This window comes from Chanos chanos, chromosome 2 (genome assembly GCF_902362185.1).
Source record: "Chanos chanos chromosome 2, fChaCha1.1, whole genome shotgun sequence".
Lineage (NCBI taxonomy): Eukaryota > Metazoa > Chordata > Actinopteri > Gonorynchiformes > Chanidae > Chanos > Chanos chanos.
In genome coordinates, this window is record NC_044496.1 from 37,831,050 (window position 1) to 37,856,182 (window position 25,133).

Sequence of the window (25,133 nt, forward strand, 5' to 3'; positions counted from 1 at the left end):
ATTCATAAAAATTCATAAAAGTTCTGGTGGTATTTTTGTTGTTGTTGCTGTTCGTTTGTTTTCATGAAGAGACACAGATTAGCCATATAGAATAATTCAAAGACTATTCTAATTGTTTTGTGAGTGTTAAATGCTTGACCATAAGAAAGCAGCAGCATAGCATGCTTGACGAGAAGCATTAGACTTGGAACAAAGTGCGTAAATTTTCCAATGCTCCCAAGCACATAATTGTCAGCACTGAAGTTTTGCAGTCTCTATATGTTATTCACTCTGTGGCAGTTCATCTGCTAGTTAGTATGCTATTTGTTAGTTTATATTGTTAGAGCTCATTTGTTCTTCCTCTGACCTTCAGTATATTAATCATAACTACAGTTCAAGTACCTTCATAATTATGTACCATTTCTGACTCTAGTTTGATGTTTATCTCAATTGAATGGACAATAATGATAATAATACTAATGGTCTGCATAAGAATTATTGCAGTTAAAAGTCAAATTCACAATTCAAATCATTCACAATAACAGTCTATCTTTTCATTGGTCCTTTTTTGTGGCCGCTTTCCACACTTCATATACACAGGGAAATGCCATTTTCCAATTCCATTTTTTTCTGGTATCGGTAAAATAACATAATAAAGTCTTAGTAATAACAACATAACCGTCATATAATGTGTATGACTCAGTAAACATTTGGTCCAGTTTCCATCGCAACCCATGGGCTATATAGGAAAGACAGCCCATCAGCACCCTAACACACATCTTACCAGGAATGGTCTCCAGCACCGGGCGCACAAACGTCATTCCCCCAGCACAAAAAAAAACCCCGAACAAACAAAAAACTAAAAACAAAAAAAACACAGCGACTAGAATCTTTACAGACAGGGGAGAGGTCGATCATAACAAAAACGCCATCTTAAAATAGTCCCGTGTAATACAAATATTCTTAATAATAGAATAATAGACTATATACACAATATAATTTCTTTGTATGTGACATTTAAAGACAGGGGTCCCTGTAATATTCTCACAAGGAATGTGTAGAGTCGGTGTGAGGAGGAAGGGGGATAAATTTCGTGATGGTTAGGGGAGGGGGAGAAGCTTTGTGCTTATCTAGTATGTGCCCTGTATTTAAGATTGTTCTGTGTTTACCTGTTGATTCTATTGGTCCCCATATCACCCAATGACAGATGCAATGTGTGTGCAATCTACCAGTGGGTGATGTCTGACCTGAGCACTGTGCTATTGCTCCTACTTCTAAAATGACCTCTGTGGCCAGGACATTACCTGAGTGGTTATAGGGTTTCACTGTGGGTTGGTGTGCTCAGTAAGATGAGGGCGGGGAGAATGAAGGGAGAAATGTCGGAGAGGACAATGCGAGAAGCAGTGTTTGTTTTGCTCACACGCTGCTCTTTAACGTCGGGGAAGCTTTGCAGTTTTCAGAGAGGATGATAATAGGTGAAGTTCACTGATGCCAGCCAAAGAGAATCTGAAGCTGCTCTCATCCTTTACATTCATTGCTTCATTATCGCCACGGTTTGTCAATTTGGTGTCAACTGGCCTCTCTAAAAAAGTCGTTCTTTCCTTCTCTCTCAAGTTTAGCAGAAGTTGTAAACACAGTGGCTGGCTATCAAACATTAAGGGAGTGGGTTAACAGACAACAGAACTTTGTGATCACAGACACAGACGAGTAAAGTGTCCACAAAGAAAGAAGCAATGCCACAGAATACTGGTATTATAAGTCTCAAGAGTTGAGTCTCCCCTCTGGAATGCAGTCCTTGCTACAATGAACCTCATAGAGGTAGCTTTGGTTACATTGAATATTTGAGATAAAGTTTGCAAAATTCTCCTTCCTTGGTTGAGTTCTGAGACTCTCTATCTCTCCCTTTCAGTAACGGAATAAGAGAAACGGGGGACGAAAGAGGGGAAAGGGTGCATGAATCACAGACTGGGCAGCCCAAAAGTCCTCCTGCATTCCATGACCCCAGCGCTGGGCGGCCGGTCACAGTTGTGCGTCAGTTTGACTTGGCAAGGGGTCAGTCGGTCGTAAGCCATCTTGTATTCCCGGTCAAAGGCATCTGGGAAAGAAGAGCATAGTTAGAGTTTGTTAGAACTTGTTGAAGAACGCAAATGTTATGGTGTACAAACACAGAAAATTCAAAATTATCTGGAAAAAAAAAAGACAAACTCACCGATGTTAATGTTGTTTTTGCCTAAAGCCACTAGAGACAAGAACAGGATATCTCTATATAGGCTCCTGTGAAGAGAAGGAAAGAAAAAGGAAATTTACCTCACACAAAGTTACACCATATCAGTCTTGAGTTTAGCACTGGTGACTGCCACAGTTTTTCTGTCACTGTTCTTTTGTCGTGTTCCTGTCTCACCTCTGCCTGCTGATACCCAGCTTGTTCCCCAGCAGCTGTAGTATTTCACTCATAGGCTGGTACACATCATTTTTCTGAATACTCTTCACCAAACTCCTCAGCAGCTCCACACTGATGGCCTGCTCCTCCTTCCACAGCGGAACAGACACAGCTGGACTCACACCTGCACAGACACAAAGAGGAGCAGCATGTCCATGGTTATATACACACAGGGTTAAGGTTTAATCTAGGCCATGCCTGTGTATCAGAGAGAGATACACGTACAAACGCGCGCGCGCACACACACAAAACCACAACCACAACCAGATACACATGCATATAGACACATAACTCACAGTACGTGTTCCAGAGTGTGTAGCAGGATGGGATGGGGTCCTGGTGCAGTTTTGGATTGTCCCACAGGGTCTGGACCAGAACGTTCTTGCTGTCCTCGGAGGCACCGCTCTGTGCAAGCTACAGGACAAGCATTGAGACATGATCATTGAACAGGAATCTGAGTAAGAACAAAAAAGAATTGTGCTTTGTTCAACTGGCTCTTGTCAATTAACAGTACACACACACAGTGCCAGCTGTGCCAGCTGATGGGTGCCAAGAGATGTAATTCAATTTAGTTTGATTTGCATAATCCTTTTTACAAGATCCACTGATGCACACAGCAGCATTTGATGAAAAAAAAAAAAAATCCCAGGCCACAGAAAATTGATGTGTGCACATTTTGTCGAGTTATTGTCCCACCTGTTCAACAGAACTACAGTGCTGGGAGGAGAGGATGAGTCCAGGAAGGCTGCTGGGCAGGTCCAGCCTGCGGAAGAACCACACCAGGTTCCAGTACACAATAGGATGATGATCCACAATAGCAGCTGAGGACACAGCCTGTTCACCCTCGTTCTCCAGCAGGCTCTCCAGCTCCTTCCACAGCACCAGTGGGCTCAGATAGGGCACAGTCACTGGCTCCTACAGCACAGAAACCAAAGGCTGGTAATTAGTCTATCAGTCTCAAATTAAACAATACTGCAAGAACGCTGTAACAGAGTGGACTCATATGGGAAACAGTCTGTCTTGTCTGGAACGGAACAGAGTGTAGGCTTTTTGTTCCAATTCGCTTCTGCAAAGCTGTCTCTAATATTCAACTGTGTTATCAAGCCCTCGCTGACCTTGGTCAAGGGAGAAGACTATAATGCAGGATCTCTCACTTAACTGACTAAAAAAAACAAGAACAGAGGTCAAATTGAGGAGTAGGAACAATCCTGGTGGACAGTTTTGACTTTTGTCTTCATGTTACCCAGCTAATTTTGAAATCCTGTTTTGTAAGTTTAGCTCTCAGGTGTGTTTGAATATGGTAGGAGGAAAAACAATTGCAGATGATACTTTGTATCTTTTACTCACACATAGACCAATTACTGCACTGTGGATGAATATGCCCATGAAATGACTCACCCTACTTCTGCTGGCTTGGCTATTCGAGCTGTCTGTGGGGTTAGGATCACTGGTCTTGAGTGAGTCCTCCTGGTTCTCTTGACTGCTGGAATCGAAACCTGAATCTGGTCCTTTCAGTGTGTCACATGTTGCCGGCTGGCCTTGATGCATCACTCTACTGACACAAACAAGGAAGAAAAGAAGTTCACCAGTGCACAGAGTATATGTATATGCTCTGTATTTTGTGTTTGTGTGTTCAGGTTTTACATATTTTACAGAGCTCTGTGTGAGAGCAAATTCACATGTGTGGAAGTGTTTAGTGGATGCTGTGCGTGGTAACGTTCTTTACCTCCGCGGGCCGCTGGGGTCTCTGATGTCCACGTTAAGGAAGGGCAGGAAAGGAGAGCCACAGAAGGGACAGGTACTGTTGAGGTTGGAGTCATCGGCTGTCCATCCGGCCATGATCTCTTCATCATACACCAGACACTCACAGGTGTTACAGCGCGAACAGCTGGACATCCGCACCTGCACAGAAAACCTTCCCATCAGCCCTCTTTTTTTCTGTCCTTTGATCTCTCCCTCTTTGTGTCGCACAATTCAGCTTTGCAGAAATAGCAGGAATCATATGATCACTGACACTGACAATAGTGACTGCAATCAATGTGAGCTGCATCTGCATATTGGTCCTTTCATTTTATTTATGTGTCAGAATGTGTCTAACTATGTGTTTGCTCTTTTTAGCATTTTAATCATTACTGTGATCTTTCCTAGAAATTCAGAGTAACTTTTGAGTTAAAAAAAATTAACAGGCCATCTTAGATGAAATGACAGTTGTGTTCAAGTGTATGCACGGCCGTGAGATGATAGGTGTGTTCAAATGTATGAATGACATATACCTAGATTTTCTCAGTGATCTAAGTGACTAACTGTGGGCTGTTAAATCCACTGAAACTATGTAAAAATAACAATCAGAGGGACTGTGACCCGTCTCTTGCAGCTGATTCTGATTTGGAGCTATTTGAAGGCTGTGCTCTGGTGGTACACAAACCTCAATGGCATAGCTTTGTAGTGTGAGGTTAGCTTCAGACGTGTCTGGGGTCTGCACTGGTTTTGAAAGTACCAACGAAGAGCCTAAAGAACGAGAGAACAAACAGCAAACATGAGATCACTGTTTTTAGCATAAGTTCCAAACAACAGCTGTCTTGTAATACTTTGGACTTGGACATTGTACACTGTGAGCCTGAGAGTAATTTCCCCGTGGATCACTCTGGAGGCTGGACCCATCTGGGGCTGGCTTTTTCTGAGGACGCTGGCGCACTCAGAGAGAGCTCCTAAATGCCCAGTGCTGTTAGTGAGGAGAGGGTCTCTACAGATGCCTCAGATAAGAGGGGAATCTCATCTGGCTGATTGCTAAGGCTGTGCTACAAACAGAATCCAGCTGATTGAAGAGCCTTATTCAGGGCTTTGCATTAGAGCTAGACACACTGAGAACACCATCAGACATACAGGCTCTGTCGGCTGGCCTACTTCGGCTGTTCCTGCAGCAAAAAAAGCCCCTCATTTCCACGATAAACCACCACACCCTCTTACTGCGAGAAAAGAACCAGTAGACAACAGAGTCTCTGTGTCTAATAACATATTGTACTTTCCATTTTTGTTATATGAATCAATCAGATCCAGATGAAACATGCTTTTAAATATTTGCACGGTATATCTTCCCCTTATTTGTTTAAATTCCTTTCTCAGTGATATAAATACACCAAACTAATCCAAAAGGTGTCTATAATCTTCGGTAAAGAAAGAGAACTTTTGGTATTAGACATGACTTGTCTTTCGAATACTGGTTCTGGCATTGGTTCATGGTCTAGACAGCTGGGTCATCACCCAGATATCGGTAAAAGTTTTTGTATATTTCTTTAACCATAGTCTCTTTTTACCACACCCATCACCAGTTTATAAAACTGGATGAAATCACTGTTCAATACTCAGAGTTCTTTCTGCTTAGTGCACACACGCACCAGTAAGGACGGATTGGCTGTACAGCCGTGGTGGAGCACATGGGCTCTCCAAACAGCGGCCTGCCTTCCTGGGGCTCCTCCTGGGCTTTGTGATTGGCTGCGCCACATCCCTCTGGGGCGAGCAGAGCCCCTCCGGATCTGGGCAGGAATCTCCGTCAAAGAGAGAGGAACAGTCAGGGTCCCCAGATCCCAGAGACGAGACACTAATCTGGTCAGCATTCACCTCCTACAGCAGGATTGCCAGAGAGAGGGGGATAACAAAGATATAAAGAGGACTTAAATACACAAACACAATAGCTTCCATCAGGGACCTAAAAGTTCAAAGACTTCATCTTTTGCATATGAAACGCTTTTCTTTCCCCCCAGCTGACTGGGATCTTACTTACTGATCTATCTTTTAACTGCCTCTCTTAATGATTTAAATATTTGCAGAAATCTTTGGCTGGCCTCTGGTAATGCAAATTTAATTCAATGAGGTCATGAGTTTCATGTTCTAGAAAGCACAGAGCCATCCTTTTATACATTCTACAGGGACCAGGATCAGATACTAGTATCTGAGATCAAAACAAAAATCAACATTGAGGAAATGTGAATTTGCCTGGGTTTGAGTGCATAAAATGTATTATCTCAGTGGATTACATTAGTATTGCTAGAAGCTCTAACAGTCCTCGGCGCTTGAAGAAAGGATTATAAAACGATTTAGACTGATCAATGGCCTACTAAACTTGTGTCAAAGAAACAGTGTCGGGCGTAAACCATCATCTTTTCCTAGTATCAGCCACAGGCTAAAGATGTGTATGAACTGACCTGTGCTGTGGAGGTTTGGGAGGACAGTCTTGAGTAGAGTCGGCTGGCTTTTTCCGCCACCCCCTTCCCCGCGGAGAGGAAGCTGCTCTTAAACACGTCCAGTGTGGGAGTTAGGAGTGAGTCCATGGAGAAAGATGAGTTGTATGGGGTAGGAGAGGAGGGGGAAGCCAGGGACGCGGGTCGCTCCTTGTTCCGGCGCGGCCGACCTTGGGGGATTGACGGGGAGGAGAAGAGGCGACTGCGAGGCAGGGGTTGGGTGGGGGTCTGAGGTTGGGTATGGGGTAAGGTGGGGGTCTGGGCCGGAGTCCGAATGGGGTTCTGGTTGGTACGGTGGCTGCACATAGCAGAATGGCGTGGGGAACTGTGGGGGGACGGAGTGTGGAGGCCTTTCAGGTCCATACTGAGTGAGCGGTTGCAGACCGGGCTGCTTAGAACGTCCATGTACAGCTGGATCTCTTCGGCCAGGTGGCGGCTGGCGCCAGGGGTTTCGGCTGTGCTCTTGCCCTCATTCTGCATCGGAGTCTCAGCGGCCATGAGTGACAGGGGGTCAAACCCTGCCTCTATCCCCGTTCTCTTCACCAACCTGCTTAGAGCTCCGCTGCAGCTCATGCTCCTCTCCATGGCAACATGCCCACCAACGCTCGTCTCCATGGCAACGGTGCAACTGATACTTCTCTCCACGGCGGGCTTCAGGGGCTTCAGGTGGTCTCCTGCTTCCTCTTCCTCCGTAACTGATTCCTGTTTCTTACAGACGGCAGAGCTGTCATTGCCTGGCATCATGCCTGGCCTTCCTTCCCATGTCTGGCTGAGACTTGACTGGTTGAGAGATTGAAGATTTAATGTGTTGGGCCTGGCAGGCTTGGAACCAAAAATGTCCAAGGTGTTTGGTCTCTTGCTCTTGGGCAGAGTTCCTGAGAGGACATTAGTGCTGTCTGTTGTGGTTGAATGTGGCAGTGCTCCAAGCGCAGGAGATGAGTCCTCAGCTTTCTCTGAAGATCTAGACACTACATGTACAATGCCATGTGCACAAAGTTAGAACACGATATAAAAAATAAGTCACTAACCAAAACAGCTGATACAAATTCTGTATACAGGAAACATTACATATGGCTAAATGATGTTTACACAAGGGACACAAATCCAAGATGACCTTCAAGCAAGAGAGGGCAAATTTTCTACTTATTCTTTAGAGCACCTGTAATTCCAAGTTAAACAACTTGGTGGCAGCAAAGAGCCATTTGGTAAATGAGCCACTCTCCACTGAGTCGTGATTCAGTGAGATATTATATAAAACTCACAAGGACTGGAGTCTCCTTGTTTTTTCTCAGATGTGTCAGGAGAGCATTCCTGTTCTTCACCTCCTCCCATCCTCACTTCCTCTTTGGACAGAGAATCGTAACCCTGGTCAGACTGACCACCTGGGACAAACACAAAAACACACACACACACACACACACTCAGTGGGAGGTATTGCTTAACAGCCACAGAAGCAGATGTGATTCACATACACAAACATGCTCACACGCACAGACACACATGCATGCAAACACAGGGAAACACACAGCCTCACAAAAGATGTTGCAACAAACTCTTTAAAAAAAGACCCTTCAACTGCTTCAAACAGATTATGACTGATTCTGAAAGAAAGAAATTGTTCTCACTGTGTAGGCTCTAATAGGACTGTCTCTCTCTCTCTCTCTCTCTCCCACCCACACACACACATATACACACACATAATCAGAATGCACTTCTAAGCAACACAGAGGAAGCTACTGGAGCATAAGGATAACTTCGCAGTCATGTGGGGCCTCGAGAGGTGAGCTAAAATAACACCATTAGTCACTCGCTCGCTTCTTCTCGTTCTTTCCTCCACCTTCTCTCGCTGCGTTCTTCCCTTTTTCTCCTCTCTGTTCCCTCTCTGTTCTATCCCTGTCAGACTCCTGCTAAGCCACAGCTGGAGTCTCTCCTGTCAGACCTCAGAATCATCTCCTTTCATCTCCTCAGTGAGAAACACTGCCTATAGCTTTACATTCCTCCGAGAAGACTCTTATACGCAGTCTTTCTTCTTTCTCTCTCTCTTTCTCTCTGTCTTTGTGGTGACATCCCCATTTCTAAGAATGTTTTTAACAGCATACAGAGAGCAGATGAGCTAGCGTCCTAGGATTAATGAGCGGACCAAAAAAAAAAAAAGAAAGCTGTCTAGCAAGAAGTAAAAAAATCTCTAAGAGACCCCACTTTTAGTCTGAGTTTGAGAGCGAGAGCAGAAAGGGAGTAAGAGAGAGAGAAAGAAAGAAAGAAAGAAAGAAAGAAAGAAAGAAAGAGAGAGCTGGAGGAAAATGGCTAATGACAGGTGGAGGGGATGACACAGAAATGAAGGACACAAACAGTACCTGTACTCAATCTATCATCGCCAGAGTCCATTTTAGCAAAGTCCGTGTCAATGGATCTGCGATCTGCCAAGTCATTGGAACTGTCCAAGCTGCCGTGGCTGACACTGTCAAGATCACTGGCATCTGTCCACACACGGACGACGCAGAGTACAGAAAACAGATGAGTCAGGACAAGAATAAGTGAGTCCATAACTGAGACAGGACACATCACACGTCTTTACACAATACAATTTACAATTTGGCATTTAGCAGACGCTTTTAACCGAAGCGACTTACAGTAAGTGCAACAATACCTAAATACCCTGTATCACACATTGCTTCTACATCTATGTACAATCACTAGTCAATCAGGGTTGGAAAATATAGTACATACTGACAGTACTGTACTTTTTAAATAGTTCTTATCTGTAGTTATAGAAATACTTGTAGTAATACAGATGCTGCACAATCTCTTTGAAGTACATAAAAAAAGCAGTGTGCCGAAGTATTTCTCTCATTTCCCCTCCATATTCAATCAGTAAATACAATCTACCCTTTATTCACCTTGGCCAACGAACAAACTGTTTCTTTGGCTGTAGAGCTAAGGCAAAGTGAAAATGACTGAAGGCTCTCGTGTGTTTCCAGTTCTGAGTGATTAAAGTGAACTGTGGGAACGGGAGGAGATCGCATTGAGAGCACTTTGTGAACTGGGACAGCTGGGGAGGCTACTATCGCCTGGTATCTTAATTAGGTCCATTAATTTAGCCCTGGGAATGCGGAGAGACTAGCAGAGGTTGTATCCGTGTGTAGCAGTAAGGAGATGAGGGACTCGGCGATACTATATCTGTCTTAGGGACCAAAACCCGCTGAGCAAGACAGCTACTGGTTCAGTGAAATACGTGGCAGAGCAGCAGATTGAAAAGTCAGTTGCGAGGAATGAGGCATACAGTGGCTAACATTTGCTATTGTTTGCTAACCTTTTGTTATGTTATACATGAACATTGTTGGAAGAAACGCGTTACTGTAATTCCACTTCTTTTGGTGGTAATGAGTGATGTAACTGAGTACCTTTTCAAAGTAAATAACGCAATTACAGTTACTGAAATCGAAATGGCCTCGTTACTCGTTACTGTTGTCTTGCGTGAAAATATTAATGGACAACTGCAGACTACAGCAGACACAATGTACCTTATTCCCGCAGTTTCCTGTTTATGATCTAACGTCACCCGAACTTATGGTGGTGCAATGAATAAATGAATCAATCAATCTGCATTAGCCCACACAATAGCCAACAGTTCGGGCAATGAGAGCTTGCTGTCCTGGAAATATGGACATTAGTTTTCCCTACTAGAGATGTACAAAAATATACTGGAGAGTTGTACCCTAGTGGAAATTCCAGTTGAAAATCCAGTCTATTGGAATGAACTGGTCTCAAATGGTCTGTACTGGTCTCTACTGCTTCCAGTTGGGTTTTCAGATTCTAATGGTTTGCCCAGTTAAAAATACCAGTTGAAATCATTTAAAACCCATTTAGACGAATGTGCAGGTGTGAGAACTTTATCCACATCAAAGAATAGTAGTTCTAATCGTCTGAAGCACATGGTAAACCAACATGCTTCTACAAAGCTAATCGTGAAAGATTCCAGCGGTAGCGCAACTCTAAAATAATATAGCAACGTATGCATTAATAAGAGAATTGAGGCAAACATTTAGAAGTAATGCAGAAGTTACTTTCCCTAGTAGCTAATTACTTCTATATGAAGTAATTGGTGAAGTAATTCAATTACTTTTGAAAGAAGTAACTAGTAACTGTAACTAATTACTAATACGTTAGCACTAGTCAGCCATCTACAATGGCTATGTGTGATGAAAAAAAAATCTCAAAACGGTCTTTGTTATCCTTGTTGCTATGTCCACACATAACTACGGAGGAACATTGTGGTTGAGGAGTCAGGTACGCCTGTTCCTGAAAATCACTGTTTTTAACTGTCTGAACACTATGGAATGTTCTGTCTGGATCGCCAAACAGTGTCAGCTGTGAAATGTCACAAGTTTGTCTGGTTAGCTGAACTTATGTTAATGGAATCAACGCTTTAGTGAATGAAAAAACTTCTGAATATTGCTGTCTCCCCCCAGAAGAGACCCTTCCCTTGATGAATGAACAGGGTGAGCGAACTCTAATGTATGACAGTAAAACACTCTGAGTAAAGGAGAACACTGACACTTGACTCGTGAGAGATAACATCAGTGCGTTCAGGATAGGACTAGAGTCCGAACAATTTGTACTTCTTTCTCACAATTTATGTCTCGACATATTGTCCACTGGCTGTCATCCAACCATTATTGCTGAATGTAATTTTTCTAAATTGAATCTATCCATTTTTATTGCGTTGTAAATTGTCACTGTATATTGCTCTGAGAGGGAGTTGTGCCGTGGGGTGAAAACCATACCAGATAGATGGGCTTCTTTGGAGTGGTTCGGCTGTCTCCTCCAAACCTTCTTGAACTGGACCACACCCAACAACACATTCCTCAGCTTCCCCCAGAGGAAATAGCCCCCTCTGGTTGTGGAGGGCCATGTACTCTCCAACACAGCCTGGAGAAGCCAAAACATACGGATACGGTGAGGAGGAAAACCCACTCACATATATGCATACTCTCTTTCTCTCTCTCTCTCTCTCTCTCTCTCTCTCTCTCTCTCTCGCTCAAGCACAAACACACACACACACAGATTAATAAAGTAATATATACACACAGATTAAGAAAGTAATTCCAGTGTGACATCCCACTCATTATCTTAAGCAGACTGTGTTTTCTCTCAGTAACTGGCTGTAATTACACTGAGAGAACTGGAATGACTCTCAGCAGTACAAGCGTGTGTGTGTGAGCATGTGTATGTGTGTTTCAAGCTTTCTGAGACTATAAATGAGGCAGAGGGAACATCCAGCCCTCTCTGCTGAGGTTGTCTGGGAGGACATACATTAATCATACAGTAATAAGTACATTACATTTATTGCTTAAGCCCACACCGGTTTACGAGTCCTTTGAGGAAAGAGATTATGACAAACACTGGAACACTGCAGTGCAGGTGTCAAATGAGCTTGACTGGCATTTTCAACATGTTTCACACTCTGTTCCCTTATTAGTGAGGACACAAGAGCATCCTAGAACATTCCTTGGAGGACAGTCAGATGGATCGTTATTTAACTGGGAGATTCTTTCACTAACCAGACATTCCGTAGATAAGACCAAACTGATGTACAATGTGGTACAAATTTATATACATACATACACACAAACACACACACACACACACACATATAAATATATATATATGTATGTGTGTGTGTGTGTGTGTGCCATATTCACACACATATTCACACACACACACACACACACACACACACACATACATATATATATATATATATATGTATGTGTGTGTGTGTGTGTGTGTGTGTGTGTGTGTGTGTGTGTGTGTGAATATGGCAACAGTGCAATACCTTACCCTGTTATAGTATCCATAGGTTATGGCATTGGGTTGTACCCCAGCTTTCTTCATCTCAAAGAGAACCCGTACAGCCAGAACCGGCTGTCCATACTGGCCACAGAGTTGCATCAGAACCCGGTAACACACCTACAGAGAGAGCGGAGCAGAAATAAACTGAATGTCACACAGGTTCGTTGACCGTGAGCGAGGCCTTTCGATCAAAACGACTGGACCAGCTAAGTGCTTACAGTACGAGGCGACTGAACTCATTGTTCTGCAACAAAACGGAATTGATCCGGTCTATTCTTAGTCTCCTACCTCGTCAGGGGGCTGCAGATTCTTGTCCTGCGTCTGCCTCAATACTTCATAGGCTGTGTGCAGCGCCCGCACCTTTGAGTGACAGGCACTGACGTAAGCCGGCAGACAGATGAACCACAGGCCGTGGCAGTGTCTTAGCAGGCATTTGGACCACATCTGAGGGATGGATGAATAGGTCTTCGCCATCTTCTGCGCTGATTTGATCTCCTGATGGGAAGCCAAGTCAGAAAGGGCAAGTTATAAAACCAAAGTCTTGAAATAGCCTATGCTTTTGTTGCATGTAAGCTTTAAAAAATGGGTTGTTAGACGAGAAAAGTGAACGCAGGCACACCTGTTTGGAGCGTCTAAAGATTGCAGTGATGTTTGTGGGGCTGCCGTGCTTTGTGGTTTTGGCGGTCGTGTTGACCGTAGATCCCTCTTGGGGCTCACAGAGCTCAGGGTTTAACACCGGAAATCCAACGTAACTGTACAACACACACACAGAACTGTTACATACTCTATTATGCTCTTGAACACACACACACACACACACACACACACAAAAACAGTGTGTCATACACTGCTGGATATAAAGAGGTCTTATCAAATTAAAAAAATAAAAAGGAGTTTTTCAGCTCTGAATTTCAACATTTTAAAGAGAAGCATCAGTAGTAGCGTTCTAAGGGCTTTATTCCATAAACTTCTGTGAAACCTGTGAGTCTGGATTGCCAGAGGAGGCCTGGAATTAAGTATGTTAGCCTAACACAATATAGGATTGAGTTCAAAAAAAGCACAAAGCTTTGGCCTTGATGCACTGGAACTTTTCAAACCCCAGTATACAATGGTTGAAAGCAACCACATTGCAACTAGGACAAATCCTAAAATAACAGAAACACTTAATTTGATCTTGTTGGAGAGCTGCATTGGAAACTATGAGTTGGGAGTGTGTAGTTGTGAAGGCTCAGGTCCCCTGGTGAGATCTGTTGTAGATTCTGGATCCCTGTGAGCAGATTATGAATGCCTGGAGGTTTTTATTCATTAGAACGCTTTTGTAGTCCAGCGGGCTTTGTTATTGTCTTTGCATTTCTGTGTGTGTGTGTGTGTGTGTGTGTTTATGTGTGTGTGTGTGTGTGTGTGTGTTTATGTGTGCATGTGCATATTTGTGTGTGTATGTGTGCATGAGTGTGTGTGTGTGTGTGTGTGTGTGTGTGTGTGGACGCATGCATAAATGTGTGTGTACCTATACTGCATAGTGGGCTCCTCTCCCTCAGGCAGTGGTGGTAACTCAGGCGGGGTGATGTAGACCGTGTGCTCACTGCGGTGTGATTTGTCCAGTTCAATGAGTCTGGCATCCTCTGGCCTGTCGCTGTCCACCTGGGGCAGATACACACACACACACACACACACAAACAGAGTTACCTTCAATTTGTGTCAGCCCTACTGCATGCATACACTCCACATTAGAAAGAACATACTGGATGTGCTGCCAAGGGATTTGCAGTGTGTGTGTCTGGGCAGCCATTTGGCCCACAGACAGCCCTCCAGCTATATATGTGAAACGAGGAGGATTTCTGTGGACTCAAGCTCATTCATCTTCTCTTCATCACTGCATCCAACTGGGGGCACGTCTGTACCAAGCAGCCCTAGGTCTCCACGATTCCAGCCAAACCTCCCCCATCTCTCTGTCTCTCTCTCTCTCTCAGACATGCACACACACACACACACACACACACACTCAGAATGCACTGACCTGAACTTAATTCCGTAATGTCACATTGCTACAGAGACACAAAACCATTACTAGGCGCTGTATTGGCAGCAGACTAGCCAGTGGCTGGAAAAGCCTCTAAGCATTTAGCCCCAGACATCTCAGTTCATGAGGCTTTAACCTCACACCAGAGACACGACGGGGGAGCACGTTCAACAGAAAACGTGCCTGAGTTAAGCTTACAACTGGGTCAAGTTGACAAGGAACAATATAGGTTTATCATTAAAAACAAACAAAACTGTATCATAAATGCTGAACACGGTTCTATATTCAAATTGGAACATCTGTGTTTTGTACCTGAGAAATTGCCCACCATGACAAAAGTTTCAAAAAAGAATCAGTTCCTCTAGATGGTTATGGAAGGATAATTGCAGCAGTAATAGCCCAGGAGCACACGGGTGCTCTGGGCTTGCTGCGTGAGTTGAGCTAAGAATACAGCGAATCAATCCTCATCCATTCAGCAGGGAGCTACGGCATTGACTCAGACTGGAACAGCAGTGGTCTACTGCACATGTACATCCATGGCCTCAAACCTCAGCTCTGTCACATAGCTCCATCGTTCACGAGGTTCACATTCCACTTGACTGACTGGATGATCTGATCAACTTTCCTTCTGACTGAAATATCCAGCAGGCCTCTCAGTATTACACTGTTCTCTCACTATCCTCCCATAAACCAGCCATCTCTCTGATCCTGCCCAATGGAGAGACCTCAATCTCTGTCATCTCACACGACTGGGCTCATTTTGACCAAGGAGCTAAAGCTCTACCCACACACGCATTCAAACAGAGAAGGGCAAGATGCAGCACGAAAAGTGAGACAAATTATTTAACACTAACTGCATCCTCATTTAGAGTTAGAGTCTGGGGACACACTGTCTGGAGCCCAGAGTAAAAGTAGAAGGGCAGGTGAGGTTTGACAACAGCTTTCTCACATCCGGAAAGAAGCAATGAGCTTTTCATCCTATCACTGTCAGAGCACGGACACATTTTTCATAAACTCACAAAAAAAACGCTACTCACAATTTAAAGTCAATTTATATGTGGTCACTGCTTTGAAACAACAAGCAGTTCACTGTAATTACTGTTCAAAGTGTACAGGTTGCCAGTTTCATGAAAGGTTGACAGGACCAATGGAGAACATAAGGAAATGCTCTCTGACATACCGGACTCATTTATGAATTATTCATCCACAAGGGCTCTGACTGTCTTTGCGGTTATGCAGAGAACCTTCTAGGCTGGTACGGTAATGGTGCTTCAATAATGCACATCAATAATAAGAGTACACTGGGAGAAGTGAAAGCGTCAGAGCTTTGCTGCTGAAACAGGCACTGCCAACACTGTGCACTGTGCAGAGTGTACTGTGCCAACATAGCACAAAAGGGAGATCCTTCAGAAAAAATCACCATTCACCACTTATTCACATCACTTATTTTGCTTACAGGAAAGGCACTCCAGAAATTTAATCTTCCAAAGCCTCAAAAAGGTTTTCACAATGCTGTTTTTTTTTATTGAAAATGTGCTATTTCTGGATTTTACAGCTAACAGATTTCTTCCAAATATAATATTTATGTCTCTTAAGACAACTTAAGAATTCCTGAAGGATTCTAAAACCCTAGCTGTGAATAGGATCAACAATCTTTATTCATCTATGAACAATCCAGGCTTTTGCAAAATGTCTTGGTGATGTAGGGAGAAAAAAAAAAGCAGCACATTTCTACATCTTACCTTCCCACTTTTCTCTGAACTGAAAAGCTTTCCACGCAAGCAGAGTGAGAGAAGAAAGAAAAAGAGCAGAGCAAAGCAAAGACAGCGAGAGAGAGAGAGAGAGAAAAAAAGAAGAGAGAGAGGAGAAAAAATGATTAAGAAAAGTGTGGAGGCCTGAGAGCAAGTGAGACTATCTCCCAGAGAAAAAAAGAATTAATTGACATGAACAGTCCCCCGGGATCATAGCAGCACAGCTAATAATAAAACATGTCCTCACATTGTTCTTTGAATTATCCAGTTTTCTGCTTGAGAGTACTCTTTTGACTTTTCATATCATTTTTCCCTACGCTTAGCATTTCCAAGCGAGAAAAAAAAAAAAAACATTTGAAAAGGACTGCGGCAATTTATTCCGTCTCTTTTTAGTGTTTCTAACTTGGAAAAAATATGCTGATACAGGGGCCAGTGTATAGTGGAATTAAAGGTACCTTGTCCACACAGTCATCAAAGAAGGCCAGACTTGCATCCTTATCACTGACAAAAGAACACTCCTCTATGAAACGAATAAACATCTGAGTCTTGGTCATGAGGGAGTAGAACTTCTGATGGGAACGATCACGGCTCTTCAAGAACCCTGCAAAAAAAACCAATTCCCCAAGTTTAGAGCAGGAAAATCGGAAAGGACTGGGAATGTTGAACAAAGAGAGACTTGTGTTTTAATAAACATGTCGTGTCAAAGTCATTCACAAAAAGTACGATGACCAACAGAATTAGTCCTGATTTTCTTAGTGGGACAGACTTCATTTGAATAACAAATTTATCAAAATAATTCTGGCTGACTGAAATTTCACTTTATTAACACCTCAGCACAGGGCTGCTGCTTTGATGTAAATTTCTCATTGCAGTGACTGACAGACCGGTTATTTACAATCAACCTGCTGCCGTGATTAAACATTCAATCAATCTTCACAGTCAGAGCTGACATTTACTAAATGATACCGAAGTAACAACACTGCCTGACTGCCTGAGACACACTCCTCCACCTCTAAAACATTATGTGAAGAAGAGTGGAACCGATTTCTTTTTCAGTGATTATATAAGAGCCTGCAGATGTAGGCTGAGTCTTTCTATTAATCATTTAAGTTTGACGGACATGTCAGCAATGCTTCATTTCCACTGAGGCTTTAAGAAAATCACCACTCTAATTTCAGGGCTGATTTAAGCCAGACTTGGCCGGCGAGGTTCCAGGAAATCGGCATTCTGACCAGCTGCGCAGTTAAATCTCCGGACTAATGAACTGCTGTGGACCCTCTGAACACCACTGGTTCAAAAACAGATCTCTGGGGACTTAGTTCCTATTGTTCTTCACATGGCTTTTCCATCGCTGCTAATGAAACACCGCAGTGACAGTCTGCATCATTACAGAATGGCTTATGAATAATGAGTTGCAGTTTTTATTACGGACAAAAACAACACAAAACCCCAACCCCTCCTCTTGTATTATTATTCAACAGCTCAATATTATTCAATATTATTCAACAGCTGAATTGTCTGGAAGTTTCCGTAGGGTTCTATGAGATAGAGAGCTGAGGAGGCAGTACCTTGCAGGTCAAAAAGGGAACTGGCATCTGTGGCTTTCTCAGACGGGGCTTGAGTGATGGGCAGCAGGTAGGAGCGGTACCCCTTCAGGATGGCTGCCATAAAACGGAGGAAAGCCTCCTGGATCTCCAACTCTAAGGTCTGCAGACTCTTTTCACCATTACCCAGGTCTCTCTCACACAGGGTGGACTCCATTTGCCCATCCTCAGGGGTCATCTGATGACCTGTGGGGAATTTACAGTCGTGTTACATAAGAGACAGTCTAATAAGTAATATCAGAGACAGGCATGTCCACATACACCCCAAGAAACATGCTATTCACAAAGTCATCATTATGTAAGCACAAAGAGTACTGATAAAAACACAGTCTACAGGGCTATGAACAAAACCATACATGGTAGCAGCTTGCACTAGCCCGTGCTCATCTAATGGCCATGTTTTCGTGCTCAGTCAAGAGTAATGGTCAAAGCTAAGTTACCCAGACAAAGCACATGAAGACACAAGATCCACAAAAAGCCAGCTAAACACGTATACACACAAAGTCTTAGCAAGAGACATAAACATTTCTGTCACAAACGTATCATTTTATCGTAACGCAACTTTGATAACTAGTATGTGTTAAAGCAGCTTTATACACAAGATAGGAGATCTAAATAAAATGTTCAGGCTCAGCTGAAGCTCGCTGTCCTAAATGCAACCATCACTCAACACACAGGATAACATTTCACCGCCAAACGGGAATTACAAGCATCGCCGCATCTCAGGGCAGTCAATTTCTCTGTCTGCAAACCTCAGAGATTCTTAAGGCTGAATACCTCTGCGTTTTACTTTGTCAACCTCTATTAAACCGATGGGTAAGTGATAAAATGATTTTGCCTCAGTCCACAGAGCAAAGCAAATAAAAAAAAGATCACTTCCACTAGAGGGTCTTTGTGTAGTGAACTGAATGAACTTGCTTTTGAATGGGAACCTGTGAAAAAGAGCTTGTCACTCTCGATTCAGAGGGAGGGGTTAAAAAAAAAAAAAAGATATATTTCTCTCCTGCACTGATGTAACATTGATTTTGTACACTTACACTCAGCCAGCTGCTTGTGGAGGTTACTAAGGGTGTTTATCAGATGTTTACAGGCTTTTCTTGGCAGGATCTTCCAGGTCAGAGCCCTCCGTTCCTCTTTACTGAAAACACCACACATGTTCATCATTAGAAAGGGGAGAAACCGCAGGATAAACGAAAGAGAGGGGAGAGGATCGAGCCAATCCCTCAGACACCAGTGTTGAGAACTACATATGTGTTTGCTGTGGCCTTCTTGACCCCTTTAACTTTTGAACATCCACAGACCCAGAGAACGAGAGCATGTGGTAGACATGTGTGATAGTGGTTATCTCATCTTCTGCAGTACATTCCTCCAGATCATTCTTCACAGATATTATGTTATTGTCATTTAAATCATCCTAAACATCATCATTATCATCTTGGCTTGCAAAAGCATTGAAGAACTATTTCCCCACATACTCTCTAATCCCTGAAGACAAACAAAACACTCGCTAAAGTAAACCATAAAGGGTATTTTCGGGAAAAAAAACTGATTGAGTTTTGATCAAATATTTGTTAAACATTCTAGCAAGAGGTGTTTGTTTGTGAGGGATCTTAATACCATTTAACGTTTGAGAAGATGTATCACTACCTCTTACGGCAGATGTCAACAATGCACAAGTCAAAAGGTCACTCACTGGGAAATGGTGTTGGTGTCCAGGTCCACACAGCTAATATCAGCAGGGGGCTCATAGAGGTCAAAGTAACGGGAGTCGACCCCCACAATGAACGGGCACGGGGCACTGAGCACGTCCGCCAAAGCGAGCGGGCACAGAGGAATGTACGGGCACGGCCAGTGGAAGGGGAAAATCATCTGAAGGACAAAGACATAAAAACATCAGTGCATTAATGGCTCCACTCACTGAAGCTGAAGGCTGAATTAAAGAGTCTTTTTCTTGGAGAGTCTAAACATATCTATGCGATTCCACTAATCAAGGCCCTGATGAGCGCCAAACATTAAAATTAGATGTGTTAACTTAGGATTCCAACAAAATTATCCATGAATGCAGCCTTTCAGTCCAAGGACTGTAAAACCCAGGTTTGGGGAGAGAGAAGAGCAAATAAGCAAAAAAGAACATCTATGATCCTGTCAACCGAAACTCATGCACTGTCTCACTGGATTATTTAGCTGCATATGGGAGAACTGACTTGAGCCAGTTAAATTATAGATGCCATAAGGAAAGCAGATCTCTTCAGCAACATCACTCTCAAAGACAGAGCACGTGGCTGGCTGCCTTAAGAGACCCAAGCTGTGTCAGCAGACTGTCTCTGTGAGAGAGGGATGCACAGGTAGACAAATGGAGCCGTGTCCAGAGGGACTCACCGACACCAGAGCTTCAGTCACGCTGGTCAGCACAGCCGGCTGAAGGGAATGTACCAGAATCTTATGCTCAGTGACCGCCAAAACCAGTAGGGTGACTGCATTCTTAGGGCCGAGGTTCAGCAAGAGTGTAGAGAGACGTCCACCACTAACGGTCGGGAAAACGCACACCCAAACACACAGACACCCAGACACACACACACACACACACGCACACACGCACACGCGCACACGCGCACACGCACACACGCACACACGCACACACGCACGCACACACACGCACACACACACGCACACACACGCACACACACGCACACACACACGCGCACACAAACAGAGGGGGAGAGAGAGAAAGAGGGAGAGAAAAGAGCTCATTTAAAATCAAATAAGATAGAACAAATCTGTAGAGAGTATTTGAGGTGTGTATTTGACATGGCAGACATGGTGTAGTGTGCATGTCCTACCTCAGAGGCAGAGGAGAGGACACTGGTTGGCTCAGCATCAGGCTATCATGTGGAGACAGCTGGGCAGCGCACACACAGACACACACACACAGACAGACACACACACACACACACACACACACAGTATCAGACACAGTCCAGCTAACCACAATACCTGTTCAAACAAGGTAGCTCACTGTAGATAAGCTAGCATACTGGAAGCAGTTTGTACTTTCTAATTTTGAATAATATGTGAAACATTGTTCATTCAAACGGTCATAAAATCACTAAAATGACAAATGAATATTAAGTGTGTTACAACTGTACAAAATGTGGTGCATGCACCATTTTTGCATTGTTCAATATTACCTACTAGTTTTTTATATAATGTTTTTTGTACAGTGCTCATATGTCATAGACAAAAGTGGTTTAAGCTTAAGTTTCTTGACTGAACAGAAGACGCCACTGCAAATTATTTAATTTTGAGCCTTGATAAGAAACCTGGTTAGGAAACAGAAAAGGTGTGGGAAAAAAGCTCACTTGGACCAGAATGCGTGGTCTCTGAGATGAGGGGAATGGAACCTTGTGCATGAAGTGCGAGATATGCCTGTGGAGAGAGAAGAGAAAGATGTCTAAATATCTGAAAGATTCTCTCAAAAACGACCTAAAACTGTAATAAAACCCCCCATGGCTTTTTCACTCACTTCTCAATGGGCAACGTGTGCGGGCCCGAGATTGAGTAACGGTAGAGGAAAGTGAGAAAGCTCCGGAAAGCATCAAAGAAGGGCCAGTGGGAGAGGAGGCAGATGCTCTTGTTGGTGTGTACCGTCATGGAGTTGTCTTGCCCGAGGGTGCTGCATGGTAAACCCAACTGGATTCGCTGCCTTTCAGTCAAACTCTCCGAAGGATATGCCTCATAGAACTGAATGGCTGCTCCATACACCTGTATGCACAGTAAACACAGGTAGATTACCACACAGACACTCACACCTTAGCATTACACATGCATTCCTTACTTATGGACGAATAAAATGAGAAATATGTCAAGAGACTTGCTTCTGTTTAATCTGTGTAAAGCTTGGTGGTTTCATTTGCATATCAGAATGTTTTTGCTCTTTTTTATTTTTGGTTTCTCTTCTGAGCCTGTGTGAATTTCACACTAGTTTCTTGTCATCAGAGAAATGCTGTTTTTAGTTGTTCTTTTACTGTCTATCAAAACACAACAGACAGATCTGAAATATCTCAGCCGAGACATGCTTCTTTGAAGTCACTCACCTAACTGAATAAATTATGAAACGATGCATTGTGAACTGTCTGGAGACTCCTGGGTTTAACGGGGAGAATGCAAAGTGCATTGGAGCGTTCACCATTCCTCATGCACTCTACCGCATCCCAAACAGACATCCCACAATGCATTTTTAACTGGACCAATCACAAATGTCCCTCTAACATTCAGTTCTTCCTTTGTAGTCTGTGAGTATTTTTGCCATTCCAAACACAGGTCTCTAGCTATTTAATATTCACAGCACAATTTAAAAACAATGTGAATCAACTTAGTTCCTGATTCTCCTGAAAATAATACATGTGCCAGAGTAGATAAGACAACCAGGACCCTGAGGGGCTGTGTGTGAGCATGTGTGTGTGCGCGTGTGTTAGAGTGCGCATGCAGCGTCACCTTCTCTCCAGAGGCGCCAGTGAGAACGAATGTTGAGAAAATGGGCAGAGAGTATTTGGTGTGAGAGGGCCAACACTCTATGGATGCTCCCATTGGCAGACAGAATAAGGGCACAGACTCAGGGAGAGGAAAAGACTCATAGTCTTCCTCTGGGTACCTGCACAGTAGACCTACACACACACACACACACACACACATCATAGCTAATTAGTACACCCATCTCTTTAACATCTGGCATGTAGCATAATCAATACTCAGTGCAACATAACTCATTACAAATTCATGATATAAATGACACAAAACATGCGGAGTTTGTAGGTAGATTGTTAAAGTCATAATTCTGGTATGACATAACACATAGCTATGTACCGCAGAAGAGGAATGTGTTCTGACAATGCCAAATATGAGTCATACATTTGGGTTGCCTGAAGAAAGAATAACTGTCCCCACCTCCAAACATTTGTCTCACTGAGGAGACGGCGGTGTCTCAAAGATAGATTAACTTATCACACACACACACACACACACACACACACACACACACATGCGCACGCGTGCACGCGCATACACGCACACACACACGCACACACGCACACACACACACACACACACACGCACACACACACACACACACACACACACACACACACCTTTTCCAAACCCTCTGTTTCCTCCAAACAACTCAAAAATAAAAATGCAAGATGATTTTGCAATCAGAAGTACCTGCTTTGAATGCAATTGTGTTGGTTTTAGCCAAAGATTTCTTGTAACACAGGTACACAGAAGAACCCCACTGAAAGAGGAGAAAGAACACAAACGCCCACTGAGAAATGACACTTACATTACACACAAATCTCAGTAGAATACAATACAAAATATGTCCGCTGAAAAATGAACACTCCTAATATTTCATCCTTCAATTCCTTTTTTTTTTTTTTTTTTGGCAGAGACCATGAGTAAGGGGCTGGGATTTTCTCACCATGCTGCTGTTGAGGTTCTTGTCCACTTTGCAGAAAGTGTGGGGAGGCGTCTCTCCTTTGCCAGGGATGATGACACAGATGTCTGTGACAGCCAGCTGGGCGTGGGAGTGGCTCTCTGCCGCCCGCCGGTATGTGATGTAGATCCTCTGGGAGGAGGAACTGCTGATGTTGGCAGGGCGACCGGAGGGTGTGGTCTGAATGATCTGACACCCTGGCTTCAGCTTCTCTCGCCACTCATAGAGAACGCTGAGCAAAAAAAAAAAAAAAAAGGTTGAATTTTAATCACTGCATTTTCCCTTGTTTCATCTTGTTTATTGTTACAGTATTAGTAGTCAGCAGCACCACCTCGAGGGATTTCTCTCTAACAGAGCTGAATAGGAAAGTGAACAAATGGGTTCCATGCTGAAGCTTTCTTCTCCCTTTCACTAAGCAACTAAAAAACGATCGCTAGTATTAAAATATTAAAACATTTCCACAGGGAAAGTGAAATTTATGGCACACCACGTATTAGAAAGGCATTACAAATCTTACAGTGAATACATAAAGACATAACGAATGCCCACACCCTCTGACTGAATTCTAATGGAAACAGGAACAATAGCACACAGTGACCTACAGTAGCTTAGACAACAGTGTCTTACCCCAGGTCTGTTAGGGGCGGTTTGTCTCTGCCTCTCCTGTAGCAGAGGAAGATCTGTGGTCCCATAAGACTTCCTCCAGTCAGCTCTGCAGGCAGACCTGACGGGGTACAGTCCAGGCAGGTATAGCCCCGTGGCACCTCCTCCCCTTGAGAGCGAATGATGACAGCCACATCGGTGATGGGAGCCTTAGGCTGCGCCGCAGCCCTGTGACAACCATCGTCAACGTGACTCTCCTCCTCCAGAGGTTTAGACGAGTCCGTTAGGCCTGCTACCACAAAGTAGTCTGCTACGCGTGGGCTTTTGTCCTCCATAATTTACCTTCCCCATAGAGAGAGGACTGTATATCTGCAGGAGAGAGTGAGAGAATAAGGGAGGGTGTGCGTGAGAGAGAGAAACAGAGAGAGAGAGAGAGAGAGAGAGAGAGAGAGAGAGAGATTTGGTCAGGGGTGTTAGCCAAAAGTAGAACACACCCGTTTTACATTACAGGATGTCAGTCATTTGAGAAACTATACAGAGCATAGCGATTAACAGTACCAGGTATATGGCAGCAAGAAAAGGCACATATACTTGACATTAAGCAATAGCTGGCTCTCACTCAGACTTCAAAAGATCTACATGAAGGTGCATGACTATATGCATGACTGAAGCCAATATGAAAAATTCATTGCACACATCTCAGCTCCAGGATGTTTAAGTGAAAAAAAAAAGGCTGAGCTGTGTGTTTCATGGTTTGACCATTCTGTGAGAGAAGCTCTGGCCTTGCAGATATAAACAGTTACCATATGGTAAAAGGTTTATAGCACTGTGTTATGCCATGCTCCGCATGTTTGGGTCCCTCGTTCCAGAAATGTTTTGTTGTAGGACACATTCACACAAAACACAAACACAAACACACACACACACACACACACACACACACACACACACAAACCCATAACCAAACAGACTTGCATGCCACTAGTTTCTTATGAGGCACAAGACCATATGGAATCAATCACCAGACATTCCTGCTGTACATAAAAGCATTTTTTCCAGTTATACATATTGTGGTGCTTCCTTTCTGCTACATTAATGTTTTGAGAGGAGACCAGTCCTTGGACTATGCTGTATCTACTTCAGTTCAGTTTTCTCTC

At 43.5% G+C, this 25,133-nt stretch overlaps 1 protein-coding gene across 1 annotated transcript; it reads right to left on the bottom strand.

Annotated features, from left to right (window-relative positions):
- Positions 1–1,937: 1,937 nt before the first annotated feature.
- On the bottom strand, positions 1,938–24,311 carry dennd4a (DENN/MADD domain containing 4A). The gene is given in 30 exon segments (XM_030765635.1): positions 1,938–2,074; positions 2,189–2,253; positions 2,381–2,543; positions 2,716–2,833; positions 3,116–3,334; positions 3,818–3,902; positions 4,137–4,321; positions 4,845–4,927; positions 5,815–6,040; positions 6,622–7,625; positions 7,920–8,039; positions 9,012–9,134; positions 11,442–11,586; positions 12,499–12,627; positions 12,799–13,005; positions 13,130–13,262; positions 14,018–14,151; positions 16,273–16,299; positions 16,737–16,882; positions 17,850–18,071; positions 18,923–19,023; positions 19,579–19,754; positions 20,265–20,409; positions 20,726–20,784; positions 21,245–21,311; positions 21,409–21,647; positions 22,380–22,549; positions 23,103–23,172; positions 23,359–23,605; positions 24,001–24,311. Coding segments are annotated over 30 exon segments (5,256 nt in total).
- Between the last annotated feature and the right edge of the window lie 822 nt (positions 24,312–25,133).